The sequence below is a fragment of the Netta rufina genome (assembly GCF_964035555.1).
Source record: "Netta rufina genome assembly, chromosome: 13".
NCBI classification, from domain to species: Eukaryota; Metazoa; Chordata; class Aves; order Anseriformes; family Anatidae; genus Netta; species Netta rufina.
The window spans coordinates 19,805,035-19,822,730 of record NC_140136.1 but is presented as its reverse complement, the minus strand read 5'-3'; the positions used below and the strand labels follow the sequence as shown (position 1 = coordinate 19,822,730).

Sequence of the window (17,696 nt, the reverse complement as noted above, 5' to 3'; positions counted from 1 at the left end):
TTTGAGCACTCTGTACAGTCTGCTTGACTGTCTCTGATTAGTCCTTCTTGAGACAAAAAGAACATTACAGAGCTAGAAGAGATTCAGAGAAGAATAATGTGGTGTGGAAGTGCATCTGAGTAAAGAGATTTTGAACAGTCTGAAACTGTTTAACCTGGAAAAGACACTAATGGAGGGAGCTTTAGTAAAGGCTATGAACAGTACAGAGAAGAACAAGAAGAAAAATAACATTGCATAGAAGTCAGGGTGTACCTATTGAAATGATTGAGGTAAAAGGAAGTGTTTTTTCACACAGTGGAAAAGTGAATTGTGGAACTAATTGACGCAGGATGTCTAGATGCCTAATCGCTTTTTGAACACATTTTTCTTTTGGCAGATTAATGGTAGAGGGGGCCAGCAAGGACTATTAAACACACAAGTCCAGGATCAAACACTGGCTTAAGAAGCTTTCAACCACTGGTTGTCAAGAGACTAAAAGAGCGGAAGTATCACTCTGTGGTCGCTTGCTACATGCTTTCCCTAAGGATTTTCAGGTAGGTGAGCAGTGGCTCTGGTTCATGAAGACTACTTAGATATGTTATCCCAAACACATGGTAGCACACAATTTCTGTAGTGTTGTGGCAATATATACGCTACTCCAAGTAAAATATGACGTGCTGCCAAAGAAATCACATTCTGAAAACAGTGCAGCACACTTAATATTGTTTAAAATGTTTTTCCTGTAACACGGGAAGACCCGCCCATTTGCCTTTGTGCTTGTTATTCCTTCTCAGGAGTGGAGCCTTCCTCCCTGAAAACTTACCAGTGTATAAAAAAAGCAATTAGGAAAACCTAACCTTTCTTAGTCAGTTGCAGTCAGATACTTCATCTTCTCAAAACTGCATTATCAGCTTAAAGATTAAAACAAATGCCTTTATTGTTTTCACCAACAAGAAAATGCCTCTGTGCCACCAGAATCAAAGTCATTAGACAGTATTTTTAAAGAAGAAAAGCTCCTCTGATTCATACCCAAATTCAGTGGAAGTTATGTTAAAATACTGTCAGGCTGTTGCTTTGTTTTGCAGAAGGGAAAGTTGTTTTAGAGAGAGACATTACATATGGGCCATATGCTGACTGAACAGTTCTTCACACTTCTTTTTGAATGTTAAACTGTTCTCACAGAACTAATTTAAAGTGTATATAAAAAAGCTCCCTCTCTTTACCTGTTTTGCTATTCTTCCAGGAACTGCATCAAACTCCACTCACAGATATAGCTGAATGCGCCTCACATAAATGTAAGAGACATATTCTACCAGACACCCTACTTCCTAAAGCACAGTGTATTTTCCACATTCCAGCATACATTCCAGGGGCCATATAGCTGTGTGAGTTTGTCTCCAGGAAAGTTCAGCCTCCAAAACACAAGAGACAAATTCTGCTGGAGGAGTGGGTGGGAGAGGACAGGCAAGGAGGAGAAAGTTCAAGTGCTCCTGGGTGGGAGGTGGAACAGTACTGGAGGTAGATCAGTCTGTTTTGGTGAAAACAGCTGTTATTACCACATCTGGTTCTTTAACTGCCTGTGGAAGTGTGTCTTGTGGGAGCTGCATGGCTCATGCTTAGATTAATGACTTGCTCCTCTGCTTGATTCCAATACAGGACTCTTCCCCCATCTCCCAAGTGGAAGAGGAGCTGCAGTCTTTAACGGTCTCCCTGCATGATTTGTGAATTTCCCAGATGATTCTCCTGAGTGGTGAGGACACTGAAATGGGGGAAGCTGTGTAGAGGATTAACTCTATTTTACCAGAATCTGTCTCTAACTTGCAATGTGTAAAATGACAAATATGTCTTTTAGAATTCCTTCTGTAATATGGTCATGTGCAGGACTTTGGTTATTGCATGTCCCTGAGGAGAGAAAGAGAATGTCAGCCTAAAATGTTGAATGCTTTGTTAGTGATTGCCAGCATGCTTGCAAAGTTGAAGCTCATGTAAGGGGTGAGGTTGAGAAACAGAGGCATGATATGAGGGACCGTCCTTGCTCTGGCAGCTACACTAGCTGCATCACAGATCCCATTTTTATGAGGTAACATGTGCCTAGGGAGTATGCTTCAAATCTGAATAATCCTGCTGTGGTCACATATAGCAAGTCTGTAACTCAGTAGCTCTGCCATGTACCAAAATATCTAATGTTAGGAAGTGCCATTTCAGAAATCTTGGTCTCATTTCTCAATGCTCTGTGCTAGAAAACAAACTCCATGGGTGTGTGTAGTCCTGCAGTGCCTCTACAATAGGAGGCTCTGGGGGCTGGGCTTGTGCTGGAAGATTTTCCATCTCTCTTTGTGCCTCCTGCTTCATTCCAAGGGAGTGAGACAGAAATGAGCCAGTGGAACTGTACAGCCGGGGGCAAGTAATGAGCAGATATAGAAGCTCTGTGATTCCATGGGGGTATCTGAAAAATCCAGGGCTAGTTTTAACTAGCATTTCTAGTGGCCAGTTTGAACCAATTTTATTCCACCATGGTGCAGAGACATGGTGCATGGTACAATAGTAGGAAAATCCATGCTGTACATCTACTGATGGTGTTTTTCTATCACACCTCTAACTGCTGTATCATAGGAACACCCATGGTACTGCTGAAACCTTGAAACAGCAAGGCACGACTCTCTATTTGTCATCCTCTGTTCATTAACACCATAGCTCTTTCCCAGTTGGGTTTTGGAGAACCTCTCATCATTAAGACTGCTTCTGTGAGAACAGATGGCTGCACTGTGTGACATCCCAAGTGTCTGTTGGGACCTAGCACAGATATATGGGTTTGCTCAGCCTGTTGGCCTGCACATCTTGTATTTACCTGGTACTAGGAGAAAGAACAAACATGGAAGCAGCCTGAAACCCTGCAGACCAAGCCCTCCCATGGCCATAGGACCAGTGCTATTGACACTGGCCCATCTCTGTTTAGGTTTGGGGGTGAATGTGTCCACCCTTTGAGAACCACAGCCGAAAGCTCTGCTGCAGAGGCCCTTGCAGAGTTAATGCATAGCTCCACTGCTCCCTCAGCTCCACTGTTGTGATTAAATAACATCAGCTGTGCTAGGAGTGTGGCAGGGAGAGCAGGTGGATCCTGCCAAGCCAGTGAAAAACAGCATTTCCTCTGAGAAGAAACACACCTGCAAGTGGTGTGGAGCTTCCTCCCACTGCAGCAGAGGTGATGGGGCAGCGGTGGCTCAGGAGCTCTGCTGTCATGCCTCTGGTGACATTGCGTGTCAGGCTGCTACTGAGGCTGGGCAAGTGTGCTTGTCCCCAGTCCTGCAGGGGAGCTGAGGGGAGCACAGAGGCATGCAAAATCCTGAAGGAATGTACAAAATACCTGCTGGCTAAGAAAGCTGTGCACAGTAAAATCTTGCTGGACTGCCTGGCCTTTAGAGGCTGTTCTGTAAACAAGGTTGCTTGAGCCTATTTTTTGGAAGGAGCTGGAAACTCTGGTTTATCTGAAACTTGCTGCCGAGTAAACATTCTTGAAGACAGACTGATGGAAATGAATTAGTTGCAACTCGGGTGCAGTGACCTTGGTAGTGGTTGTTCTGGTCTGTGGTTTTGGTTTGCCGTCTTGCAGTATGTTATCTGAGCCATCCAGGCTGTCAGGTCAATTAGCGGGTGCTGCTCTAAGTGCTGCTTTCCTGCCCTAAAAAGCCAGGCACCGGGCTTGCCCCGTGGCTCTGGTAAGGCTCGAGGCAGCGTGTCATGTGTGGGGAGAGGTGCTGCTGCAGCAGGTCGCTGAGGGGGCCGCCACCACACGCTCGCCCCGGCCGTGGCAGGGAGGCAGTTACATGAGGGCTGCCTCCTCATGGGTGAGCTCCATCAGTGAGCTTTGACAGGAGTGGGAACAAGCCTGCTGAGAGGCCTCGGTGCCACCATTATTTTTCCCTCTGGCATCTCTGGAAGAGCCTTGAGACGTGAAACCACTATGGTGTCTGTTTTTCCCTTATATGTAACTCTCCCGATAAAGGCCGCATGTGACCTTTTCTTTCTTGTTGTTCTCTGTTAGAGGAAAAGAAGCCTGCCTGGCCTTGGGTTAATGCTTTTCCTTGCTCAAATCCTGTTTTTCTAAAGTTCTCACTGAAACACTCACATTGTTTTTAGGACAAAAATATAAAGCCCAAATATGCACTGGCGACATACAAACAAGGCGTTTCCTTGAAGCGATGAGAGGCTGTGCGACACTGCCAGCGAGCCCTAGGCCGGTGCCAGGGCTTCATTGCTGGGCAGTGGCTGCTCTACCGGGCACATTCCTCCCTCCCCTCAGGAGAAGCACTGTGTGAGAGCCCTCTTAAAGCAGAACCTCTCGTATTTAGCTCCCCTCCTTCCTGTAATAACAAATGGGGGAGATTGTGTAATTTGCCGCTGGCTGCCAACGTCTCTCTCAGAGGTTTACAGAAAACTTGCTCATGGTTTATTGTCATTGCTGGGCCTGACTGGAAATGAAGTCAAATGCCAGCTTCAAAGCGAGCTGCTTGGTGTTACTGTTTGATACTTTTTCCCTGCATGCCTCTTCTCCCTGGGTTGCTGTCTTGAGGTCACAGCACTGATGGTTGTTTCTCTTTTGAGGTTTCATGAACAACTGCAAGGGCAGGAAAGGCTCTTTCTCATACATGCATGCCACATAGTGCTTTCTGTTGTGTGTGACACTGAGCATAAACCAGGCCTGGCTGTTGGTTGTGCCCTCTGTGCATGGCTTCACAGGAGCTGAGCTCTCCTCCCCAGATGGTCAGGAGAGCACCTCCAGTGCTCAGGTCATGGTCGGTTGGCCACGAGTCTTTTTGGAGCTGTTTTGCGATACTGTGTCCACCATGGAAGTGACAGTAAACGTAGGTTAATGTCCTCTTTCTACTAACACCTTTCTTAAAAGTCCAAGGCTTGGAGCAGAAAGAGTCAGAAACAGAAGCCTCTGTTTTTAGTTTGTTTTTAGTTTGTGTCACTTTAAGGCTCTGCTGTGGTTGGGGCCATCTGTGTTTGTCAGTTCCTTCTGTTAACCAAAAATCCCAAGCTGAGGAAAACGAAAACCTGCCTTGCAGTTGTAGTGGGATGGAATTGGCCATGGGCTGTGGCAGAGCCAGACAGAATTCCTGCCTGGATAAAAACTGACTATTTGAGTAACTTGCAGCAAGAATTTGACTGCGAAGCTGGCTCGCTTCATCGCGCTGCCTGCAGATGTTTGTAGGCTGTGCTGAGTCAGCACCGTGCTCTGGGGTTTGTGGTGTTCCTTGGCTGTGCCTCAGGGGAGGCTGAGCACAATTTCTCACTAAAGCTCTTTGATCCTTTCTTTTTGGTTTATTCACAGTTCAAATCTCCCCGTTACCTTTCATTCTGCTTTTGTGACCAGCTGCTGCAGTAGTGTCTCTTCCTCCTTCCCATGGATTTTGGAGAGCTGATGTGGATTTCATCATGGCATAGCCATAACTCTGTTTTTCTGTCACTTTCCTGAAAAATCCCCAGCAGTTTCAGCAGGTCTGATGTTAACATTTGAGTTTTGTTCTCCTTGTTCAGTGCACCAATGTACTTCCTGTTCCTGACAGCTATGGGGACTGTCCTCTGCCTCGTGTGCCCAGCTGGAAAGCAATCATTTTGTTGAGGGCCAAACATCTCTTGCATTTTTCTTAAAGTGACTGGGTTCCAGGCTGACTCGAGGAACAGAAAGACCAGCTTTCAGCCAGTCTCATTTCCTGAACTAGGTTACCCCAGTGTCAGGCAAGTGCCCAGGTTGGTGCACGGTGGGGATGGCTGTGCAGTGCTGAGCTATATGGGTTTTGACACCTTCAGACAGTAGTCTGAACAAGGAAATTCTTCTTGTAGCTGATCCCCACACATCACATTTAGGAGTCTTTTAGGAAGATGTGACTCCACAAATCTCCCACCTGTATGTGTTTTTTTTGAACTGAGCATTCAGGGTGCCGGTCTCCTTCCTGCTGGGTTTGCAGACTTTAATGAATTCTTGAATTCCTGCTAACAGATTTATTTAGCTAAAAAATAAAAAATTAAAAAAAAAAAAAGGAAGGAAAAAAAAAAAGGAAATGCCCCCTTAATGCACTGGAGATAGAATCAGGCTGGAAAACTTCAAGACGGACTGCTGTAATAGCACAGCCCATGATGTAAAACCCATGTGTTCAGCAGGCCAGATGCCAGGAGTCCCAGGCTCTAATCCCAGTGCTGAGCTCCCAAGCTTGGGTAATAAAATTAAAGAAGAGAAAGAAAAGGAGGTCTTGTTTAAATTTCCTCATGTTTTCCTCAGCAGGCTCCTTTTACCACATGCATTATGAATTTAATAGTTGCTAGGTTTCTTAGGTCTTCTGCGTGAAGTGTTTTCCAAAATCTGCAGCAGCCCCAGCCTTTCTGGGTCTCCCTGCTCTCAATTCAGTACAGTGAGGGCTTGCAGCAGCTGTGTGATACCCAAAAGCTCTGTCTGCATGACTGCGTAGCTGAGAATAGCACTGACCGACAGCCTAGCAGTAATGGAAAACTTTGTGGGAAAGAATTTTAAGGTACAGGAAGCCAGCATGTCTGTCAGAAGCCTATGGAAGTGCAGACGCTAATTTGCACCTCAGGTCCAAAACACGACATTCAGACTGATACTCAAAATAGCATCATGTGTCATGCTTGTCACCCTTATTCTCAAGGGTGTCACAGCTCTTCTACCTTTGATCATTCTGCATACCTTCCTTCTGTAAGGAATGGGGAAGTAAGTTGGTGGAAGGTCTGTGCATTTTGGGAAATTACATGAACTATACCATGCACACAAAAAAAGTATCTGGGTTTCTTCTTTTTTTTTTTTTTTTTTTTTTTTGCCACTGTGATTACAGAAGAATCTTGCTCTACAAGAAGGCATTTGTAAGAAATGTGACTGTCCTTCATTAGTGGGTAAAAACAGTTCATAGGTCTTTTGGGGCCCGATAGTAGTAAGACCTTTGGACATACAAGATAAAGAAAAACTGATTTCTGAAAGCACTAAGGAGTAGATTCAGAACTGGAATATATTTCTGGAGCCAATTAGTAGGAAGAAACTTGAGAGTTTTGCCTAAGGAATACAGAATTGGAACTTAAGTTATGGATGCTGATTCAACAACTGTGCTATTTTTGGCACCTGAACTGTTCTGATGGCTGTTTATTTTTAAGGTCAGTTTCTGTTTGCATAGCATATACACCCTTCTGGTGGGTGGGAGGCATTATAAAAACAATCACCGCTGCTCAGAATTATGAACTAAACTTGAAGAGGGATGGAAAAAACAGAACTCAGTGTACTTATTACTTTAAAAAACATCTGTTCAGGTCATAAGGTTTGTTGATCTGCTGTAAGCCGTGCCCCCACCAGAAAAATACTATTGCAATTAATATAGACTACTGCAGGAGATTGCAAAACACTTGGGAAGACTTGGATGATGATAAAATGGTGTAAGAAGAAAGAATCAGATTTGGCAATTTTTTTGAACGTATTCACCTTCAGGTAGTACATAAAAAAAAACAGAACATTCATCCCATGGTTAAAGAGTTGCTAAGAGCTGGATTTTGTGCTGGCTAGCCATGCTTGAACCAGCACATTTATCCCATCCCTTGTTTAAGACTCCTGTTAAATAACAACACATTTCAGTGACATATTTTTCTGTCTTCTTTATGTTGGCCATATCTTTATTCACACAGTCAAGTAATACAAATTCATTTGACAGTGGCAGTTTACAAAAGAAAGTACAAATGATTATTTTGAGCTGATTTTTTTTTTTTTTTTTAAATAAAATAACTCTGGCCAGCTGATATGCAATGCAGTGTTTGGACCAGATACTGGTATGAAAATGATTTATAACATTGGCAGTGTACCCTCGGCTATGTTCCTTTCCCAGAATTTAAGATACACAATACAAAAATATACTAAAATAATAACTGAGTTTGTAGAAATGTCTGCTGCAATATAATTGCTGTTGTCTAAGTCTCAGTGTACGTACTCCCATGCTACATTATGATAAAATATTTGAATAAACACAGTTCATTTCTAACAATTTGAATGTTTTAAGTTCATCTCAAAATAACTTGCTTGGGTTCTAATCCTGAAGACACATTAAGGACCTTAACTTTGAACTTGTGAGACTGATACAGTGAGATGAGCATCAAAATGAATGTTCAGTTTCTTGGTTCAGAAAGGGAGTAGAGATTGAAATACTGAACCTCATAGGATCTTTACTTGGGATATTTTCCTGGATTTTTGAAGACTTTTAACAAGTCCTCACTGGGCTACCCCTTTATGTGGTAGGCTTGAGGTCATCAGGTTCTGGTAATCTGGTGAAACTGCCGGGAGGTGAGGTCTGGGATTCTGCACTTGATTCAAATGCAGTAAGCTTCCTCCTCCTTCCCTTCTTTCTATAAATGTACCTGTCCCTCTTCCCCTCCCCTCCTCCTTCCCTCCTTGCCCGGTATCACCAAAATTATATATATATTTTTTAATATGAAAGTGCCAAATGCTCCAGCACTTTGCTAAGGCTGCTCACGTTGAGCATCATATGACCCCTATGCCTTCACAGGACAATTTCCTTAGTGTTTCCAAAGTTCAGAAACCTTGGTGTAGAAATCAAAGTCTGTGCCTATCTTACCACATGCTGATAAGCAGCTATCCAGTCAGGTTTGCACACCTGCAGTGAGAATACCTGAAGTAGATCTAATGCTTACAAAAAATGCCAGCCTTGGAAGTTCTCTGTTCTCCTTAAGAAAATGCATCATGGGAAGCAAAAGCACCAGTTTTCTGCATTGCCCTATCTGGAGCTTTCCTTGCCTCTGAAAGAGAAATTCACTGCTGGCAGGCAAGCATGTTTAAGTCAAGGATTTGCTCCTTTTTCTCCTGAGGGTAATCTCAAAGCATTTGAGAAAAAAAATAAAAAAATTAGTATTGTTCTATTTTTGCAGACAGGAATACTAAGGCACAGAAGGGTGAACTCGTTTGGATCAAGACTGATCTGCAGGTCTCTAGTCCAGGCTCTTCACTAGGCTGTCACTCTCCGCATGCGAGACATTCTCAGAATGATGAGGGGTAACACCCTGACCCTTTGTTCCCTCGCAGGCAGCACAAACAGGAACCAACATCCACCTTCCCAGACACGGCCTCCAGAGAAAATGATAAGGAGGACATGCATTGAAGGCCAGAAGTTGGCTTCCTGGTGTTTAAATTCCACTGATTCCCAAGGAAGTCAGCTATGGAAAGATGACCAAGATACTTCTGAGGTATAAAACTCCGTGTCTGCTGGCCACTGGTCAGCTTTGTCATCGTCGGATTTGTCACTGTCGTCACCGCTGGAGGGTTCGCAGCCTGTGATGGCAGAACAGTACCGCTCCAGCTGCTGGCAATCAGCCTCTGCTTCCTTCTTCTGCTCTGCCAGCAGCTGCCTGTAGCACAGGTTGCAGACCCTGAGGGGTTTGGGGGACAGCCGGGGCATCAAAAACCTCTGCCTGGAGCAGTCCCCACACACGACAAAGCCACACTTGCGGCAGTGGTGCCTTCGAGTGAGGGTGGAGAACTTGGTCTGCGTGCAGCGCATGCAGATGTCTGTCGCCTTGTCTGGGATCCAAGGGGCCGCGTGCTCCGTGGAGGGCTGCCTGCCTGTCTTTGTCAGCAGGTGCCTGATGCACTCCTCCAGATGGCTGATCCACTCCTTCCGCTCTGTCAGGGAGGCCGCAGAAACCACGAAGGACTTCTTTGAGGTTTTAATCATCCAGCGGTTCTTCATCTGCAAGGTGTCTGGCAGCGTCTCCAAAGTGACATCTTCAAGGGGGATGATGTGCTGGGAATTGTACTTCCTTTTGTTAATCACTATGCTACCGTACACCAGGATGTCGTTGAAAAGGAAGAATATGCGAGGCTTTGGTTTCTTGCGGCATTCTTTGGTTAAAATCCCTTCTCCTAGGAGGACTCTTCCTGGCACAGCTAAGGGCTGGCCAGAAGCCCCAAAGCAGTTTTCCACAGCAGCGATGCGCTGGCTGTTGATCTCAGTGTTTGCGAGGTGGTCCACCATCTCCGGCTCACTCTGAGGAGAGGAAAATAAAGACGGAAGTGATGAAGTGCACTGAGCAAACTGTGCCAGGATGAGGCCAAGCATCAAACGTATGCACAGGTGAGGAGCTTCTAATGCAGACTGGGGTTAGGAGCCATCTCCTTGCCACTCTTCATGAGAGATTATTGCCTTTTAAGTTTTCAAAGCTTCTGTCCCCACTTTACAACAGCTTGGTCTCTGCTGGGCTGGCTCTGTTTACAGCAATGGAAGCCCTCTAATATGGTCACCTCTTCCATTACAACTCTGCTTTTCACCAGTATAACTGCATTCCCACATAAAAGGAGGCAGGCTGGTCTAAGTACTGCATACGTGGGTGCATTACTTGTTGTGGAGTTGCTGTACTGTGAAGCTGGAGGGTGCTAGGAGCACCCACCGCCCGTCCTGGCCAGTGAGTGTGGCTGCAGCGCTGCACAGGCACCCTGCTGGCACACGGAGAGCACCCGTGGTCTTCAGAGCAAGCGTCCCATCTCTGACAGCACGCTCACCGAGGGGCAGTTACACACACACACGGTTACACACACAAATGAATGCCATTTTAGGCCAGAGCTCAGGCAGGCTTTTGGAACAAAACAGAGTGCTCTATTGTTTGTTCCCACTGATCCTCCGTGCGTGACAAAAAGGAGAAAAAAGGTAGGGGGGAAAAAAAAAACATCATCATCTGAATGAATAAGCCCACACGAGCCAACCGTTCCGCCGCTGCCCCAGCTGTTTCAGCTGCCTATTGCATGTTTCTCCAGCTACAAGACACATCATTCTGAAAAGTCTGATCTCTGCTGAAAGGGAAGTAGCATGCCGCACACTCACCCTTCCCTACACCTCTGCACCCTTGTTCTCATACAACCCGTGTTTTTTCTTCTTGCTTTTAAACATAGATAAAAGTAACTCCAAAGCAAAAGCAAATGTTTTGCTATTCAGTTTGTAGTGAAGAACTGCTTTACGTTGCAAGTTCTATTTTTCAGTGCACCTAATTCCCTCTGTGTTTCATGGTGATGCATCGAGACTATTCAGGCCTAACAATCCACAAGAAAGTGAGTCATTTCCTCTTAAAGCGAGGTATTTCAGAGATCACGAGGTAGCACAGCAATCACAGGGATGTGTGTAGCCCTAGTTTCTATTAGCATTTTGTATAATAACTAATATATAGAACCAGCCTCCACAATTTTTCCCATCCTTCTTACACAGAGTCCCTGCAGCCATGGAGCATTGCAACCTGGAGGGGAAAGGGAAGAGAAAGAGGGCAATATGCTGAGCTGGGTATTTTGAGGATGATCATGATTTACATTCTTGTCTTGCCCTTCACCCCTTCAGAAAGCTGGAAGGGAAACCACATAGTGGCTGTAAAAGGTTGCTGCATGCTGTTTACGTCTTGCCTAAGCTATTTAACAAACAGGTCATTCAATTCTTCTGAGTCCCCAGATTTTTTTTTCTCTAGAGCAGGCCAGGATGTTTAGAATTTCCCTACAGCCTGCACAAAATAGATACTGGTTTATTCCCGGGGGGAACCTGAATGAAATTACCATCTCTGCAAAAATAGCTTTAAGCAAGAAGTGTTGTGTAGCCAGCACTTCTGAAACTCTGGCTTCTGTGAGGGCAAGTATTGGGATTTCTAGTTAATCCATGAAGACAGCACCTTCTGCAGCACAGGGCTTGTCTGAGACTGCAAGAATGCCAGCAGGGCTCCTGCCAGCCCTGTCTGTTCCACAGAAATCTTTCCAAGACTCACTCAAGAGCTGCTGGGATCAGCTTGGATACCAACCCAGTAAGGCGAACAGAAGCTGACAAGTTACTAAAAGAGGACAATCCCAAGGTGAATTGTTCCCTTGAACTACAGGGAGGATCGTGAGGCTTCCAACTTCCCCCTTTAAGGATGTGAATTTTCAGGGTCTTCAAGTACCAGAGCAGATCTGACAGATTTGGACAGAGCAGATTTGATGGATTTGTTTTATGTTAAACATCAACTCGTGTGTGTTCTCCAGCGTGAAATGCAATTTAAAATTAACTACAATACGACTACTTACAACAAAAGCATCAGCGAGACAGTAGCAGTATAATAAAATACCTTCAGAGGAAGTCAAAGAAGTGAGCAACTCTGAAGAAGTAGGAAACTTCTGAATTTTTGTTTGGCTTTTTCAAGAAAAAGCGAGGGAAAAATAGCAGGCTTCAGCTGGCTGATTGCAAAAATGATCCCATGCCCCATTCTCCTGAGATCAGTACTGTGCCAGCAATTTGTAGTCACGAGGTGGTCGCCATGAGCTGACGGCATGCTGAGCTACTGGGGGCGTGCTACTGCCAGATGTGCAAGAATGCACAGGTATGATACAATCAGCAGCAGCCCAAGTAATGCCCCAAAAACCCACTGTTTAGTACTTAGTACTTGCTATCAGGAGAGAAGAGAGACTCTGTTCCCTTCCTTACAAAATGCAACAAAATGCTGTAAAGAATTTTTGGCACTAGCAACACCAACTGGGATAAATCAAGCAGTTTATCTTGCTCTCGCTGATCTTGATTCCTAATGCTTGCAGACCACAGAGACCAACTTTTCTCCTGTGTCTTTTATTCTATGCATTTTACAAGCACAGTCCAAGCTCTCAAGTAAGTATGGTACTTGAGACAGCTCTGTTTCCAGGGTTTTCCATGCACCAGATCCCAGGGGAAATGAAAACATTTTGCCAGATGTAAAGACTGTGCCTGAAGAGCCAGGACACACAAGCTAGATCGTTTTCAAACAGGAGTGCAAGCCCTATTGAGGTGAGAGCTTTATCTATTGGATTTCTTTGGCCTATAAGCAGGATAGAATGCTTTTGGACTTCTCATATCATAGAATGGCTTTGGTTGGAAGAGACCTCATAGATTATCTAGTTCCAACCCCCCTGCCATAGGCAGGGACTTGCTGCACGGGGCAAAAGGACAACAGGACAGACAGGTGATGGACACAATCCTGAAACGCAAAAGAAAGAAAAGCAAGTTTCCATTATGTGTCACACTCCCACTGGGAGGATATCTTTGTATTCCTCCATCCCTCTGAGTCATTACATACTTAAAATCCATGAGTTAACTAAGAAAAGATAACTCCATCCTAGGTAGGATTCACATTGCTTAACTCCAGGCTCAGACAAATAACTCCATGCATCTTTGCACTCCCTTATCAGTCAGCGGGGAGAAACAGCCATCTGTAAGGGCACCTCACCTCTTCCCACCATTTGGGAGATTAATCCTGCCCTGAATTTCTAGATACTGCTTGCTTTGACTAATCACCCACAAACTGATTTTGTTACTACTGTGACTCACTGCAAATAATGCTCAGCTTTGCCTTGGAATGGGAGTACTGCCTACGACAGTTTCTGAGTCTGACTATTACTGCGGTTTCCTTTACTGTGAAGTGAGCGTCTCTGCCTTTAGGAACAACAGTGATGCGATATAAAAATCAAGATATAACTTCTAATCTATTTGATTAATTTTGGTAAATATATTTTTCCCTCTTTCTTCAAGTTTGTTCTGTGACATCAGCAGGATCATGGTGCTTATTTACCAAGTGATACACGCATATAAGCATCTCGTGGCAGAAACATTCACAATTTAAATGAGAGAGGGAAGATGCACTTTTACTGGTGTTCTACTTTACATGGGAGTTTTTGGCATGGCAAAGTTTGATTTTCTTCTTCTTTTTTTTTTTTTTTTGGTCAAGTTCCTTTTTTTTTTCACATGATCAAATATTATGCAGTGAATATATTAACCCAATTTATACAATTGGCATTCAAAGGAAAAAATACTATTTTGTCTTCACTCAACTCCACATCTTTCAACAAAGAGCGCTTGTTGACTTGTGATTATAAATAGCCACGTTGATGCATGCCAGGCAGAGCATTTTGTCCTAAGCTCCTGGATCAGTGAGTCTGGAGTAGGTTTCTCAAGGCTGTTTGTATCTAAGGCGTAGACCTAGCAAAGCTGTGAGCTGTTCTACCTGGTTCTTCAGTTCCCTCTGTCAACCCTAACTGACAGTCTTGTATCCCCTGCATACATAATGCATACCAAATGCAAGGGTTGGCCCGTGGAGATGAGCACATTGAGAGCAGATCTGCTGGCAGACTTCAGCAGGCAAATGCTCGGAGCCTCCTCTCTCTCCAGACCTCGCTCCCTCCTGGTTCAACCAGCTGTGAAGTCTCTTCTGGAGTCAGAGCTGCCAGGAGCTCCTCCTCACAAAGCACACTCGTCAGGAGGTGGTCACCTTTTATCCAGGCATTCGGTGCCCGGGGCAGGCATTTAGAGCAATAGAAATCCTTCCACTCCTCTCCCTGCCTGATTAGAGCTTGCCTCTCCCTCCCTCCCACGCGTGCTGATAGCTGCTGAGCCACCGGGGTACGGGAGGGCGCTGGCAGTGCCCTCCCAGTGCTCTTGGCAACCCCGCTTTAGGGCTTGGACATTTTGGGAATGGCTGTCACGTCAGGCCTTTGGCTGAGAAATGACACCTGTCCTAGTGGGGTACGGACTAACCATGCTGAGCTTCTTGTGTTGCTGCTTGGTGCATTCAGGACCTCTGGGACGTGGGGCCAGAGTGGGGCAGCAGCCAAGCAGGGGCTTTAGAGGAGCTCAGACTGATGCTGTCCCGGCCAGCAGTTGGTCACTCAGGTTCAGCTGTAGCTCTTGCACGTACCGCCCAGCTCTGGGGCACCCGAACAGCTTCGCGAGGAGGGAAGGAAAACCCCAAACTCCCAGAACGGCCTCCTTTGCCTTCCTGTCCCCCACTCTCTCCATGCACCCGCTAAAGCAGCGCAGCCGGGCTGCCCTCTGCACACCTCTCACTGTCCTTGCTGGGTCAGCAGCACGAACCCGGGGACCCGCCGCTGTCCTGTGCCCTAAGAAGCCCTCGGGCCCTCCAGCAAGGAGGCTGCGGCTCCGACCTAAAGGCACGTGCTCGGGCAGCCCGGAGCCAACGCGAAACAGGTACGGACAGCAGGACCCGGGGGGGAGCATCTCCCCCTCTCGTGCCCCGTGCGGGCACACGGGCAGCGCCCCCCGCCCGGCTGAGCCGCGCCCGGGGCACGCTGCTTTTCTGCCCCCCTTCCAGCGCCGAGCCCTCTCCCAGCCCCGGGGCTTCCCGAGCGGCGGGGCCGCCCCGCTCCCGGGCGCTGCGGAACGGCGCCCGCCAGCTCCCCGGCACCGCTGCGGGCTAACGGGGTCGCTCCCTAGGCAAACCCCGGCGGCTTGCCCGGAACGCGACACCGCGCCGCCCGCACAACCTCCCCCCATTCCCATTCCCATTCCCGTTCCCATTCCCGTTCCCGTTCCCGTTCCCGTTCCCGTTCCCCGGCCGGTACCTCCGAGTGGGCAGCTCCGAGCAGCTCCCTCCGCGCCGGGCGCCCCTTCGAGAGCCCGCCCCGCGCCCGCCCCGCGCCCGCCCCGCGCCCGCCCCGCGCCCGCCCCGCGCCCGCCCCGCGCCCGCCCCGCGCCCGCCCCGCGCCCGCCCCGCGCCCGCCCCGCGCCCGCCCCGCGCCCGCCCCGCGCCCGCCGTCCAATAGGCGGCGCTCGGACTCGGCGCGCCGCCGGGAGGCCACGCCCCCTGGTTGGGCGGCGGCCAATCGGGGGCCGGGGCGGGGCGCGCCGCCGCCAGGGGGCGCCCCGGGCCGGTCTCCCCGCGGTGCCGGAGGTTGGCGCGGGCCGGCGGGGGGCAGGCGGCGAAGCCTTCGCAGCTACCGGCTCTGTCGACGAGAGCTGAGCCGCCCGCGCCCATGCATAATTCAGGCGCTCGCTCGCCCTAATGGCTTTTCTATTTTTAATGGGAACTGATGGACCTGTCAAGGCTTTAGAAATGTTTTTCTTCCCGGGTTTTCGTTTTCTTAGGTAATGATAACGTGTGCTGGGAGCTTATGGCGCCCTTTAGAGCTGGAGTGCTCGGGCAGCTGCATGAAGTTTCCCCGCGACGCCGCAGGAAGCAGATGCTAGGGTCAGGCCATCCACACCTTCCTGAGCATCTGGGAGAACAGACCCGGCAACGGAGGCTGTTGGGCTGAGCGAGGGTTTTCAGGTTGTTTCTCAAGCTCAGCTGTGGGGTCTTCCCTGTCCTTGTGGGAAGCATGCCCAAGCAGCCTGTTGGTGCTGAGAGGTGCAGAGCAGGTGTCCGTGCTGGGCACTTGTGAGCCTGAGTGCTGCTCCATGCTCAGCCCTGTCACCAACTGGCCCAGCTGCCCCAAGAGCTGACTGTGGCAGACTGGGGAGCATCTATCCAGTTAATCCTTGATAAAACGATTTTTTTAAATTGTAAAACTGTAAGTACACAAAACCCTGAACTGAGTATGCCAGAGTCAGAGCCTGTCTTATCCACCACAGTAATTTAGATCTAACCTAATGGACTGTCACTTTTAAAACTTTTTTTTTTTCTTTTTTTTACCCCCCCCCCCCCCGTATATCCTAAAATTACTCTGAATTCACTGTTGGGTTGTCGTAATCAGAGTCTTCATCACTTGTTTCTCAGTACACTCACCTGTGCAGCAATCACTGCATGGTAACGTGTCAGCCAAAGGCAGCATCTGGTGAGGCAAACAATCTGGGGTTTGAAGGTTGTGTTTACTTTCTGCCACTTCAGTTGGGAGTGAAGGAGTGTTTAGGCAGCTGCTGCATAAAGCAAGGGAAGCTTCCAAGTATACACTGTGCATGCCTTCAGTGTTTATCAGTTGTATTGGGGAGATGACTTTTTTTTTTGTTTGTTTGTTTGTTTGTTTGTTTTTTGGAAGCTATTACATCCCAGTTTGAATGCCTTGAGTTGAGATATAAACTCAGAAGGTAACCAGTAATCTTAATGACCATTTGATAGTGAGGCTCAGGAGCTCTTTTTTTCCTGGCGGTTAAAGTGAAACATTTGTGAGACCACTTGAAAAAGCTGCTGCCTGAATTACCAGCTTTTAAAATCTCCTTATCTTGCTCTGGTTGCATTATCTGATCTATTGCCTCTGGCATTTTCTCTAAAACCACTTGTTTCTCAGTAGCAGAAATACCTTGCCCAACTGGGATGCAATAATTTCAAAACAAGTAAAGGAAACTGCAGCTGCTCAGCTGAGTCAGCCAAAGGTAAGCTCTGCAGGGGTGAAAATGGATTTTTATTATCTTCTAGTGGCAAAGTTACTACAACAGCCTGCAGGAAAAACTTAGATTATAATACTTACAAAAACATCTGTTAAATTCTGAGCTCAGTGTATGTTTAGTGCATGTTGAAAAAAAAAAAAAAAAAGCAGATGCTTTATAAAATTGTTCTGAATAAAACTCAGTGTTGAGATTCAGTTTGGGATGTTAGGAACCCACTGTGATCTTAGGATAGGCGGAGGTTTTAATTAGTTGACTACACGTGTCATTTCGTCATCAGATAAGACAGTTTGTAGCTATGGAGATACAGTGTGGTATCAAGATTTTAGTGAATTGAGCATGGAATATACTCCTATTAGTTAACAAGTGAATAAGTTAGTGTGTGTTCTTTATACACGTTAGCTGTAAGAATGAATAACCTCTTTCCTGTGCTCTGTGAGAGTGTGGTATGCATCTGTCTCCCAGTGGATTCAGCTAATCAGGGTATTTTAGAAATTTTTGAATTGCTGTGGTTGATTTGTGTCACAGAAGCACTACCAGCATTGTCTGTGTGCTTTAGAAATG

General features: G+C 46.8%; 1 protein-coding gene across 1 annotated transcript; it reads right to left on the bottom strand.

Annotated features, from left to right (window-relative positions):
* Positions 1-9,197: 9,197 nt before the first annotated feature.
* On the bottom strand, positions 9,198-10,019 carry PLEKHF1 (pleckstrin homology and FYVE domain containing 1; the record flags this gene model as incomplete). The annotated part of the gene is made up of 1 exon (XM_084294804.1): positions 9,198-10,019. The coding sequence occupies one exon, from the start codon at positions 10,017-10,019 to the stop codon at positions 9,198-9,200; it is 822 nt and encodes a 273-aa protein (XP_084150930.1).
* Between the last annotated feature and the right edge of the window lie 7,677 nt (positions 10,020-17,696).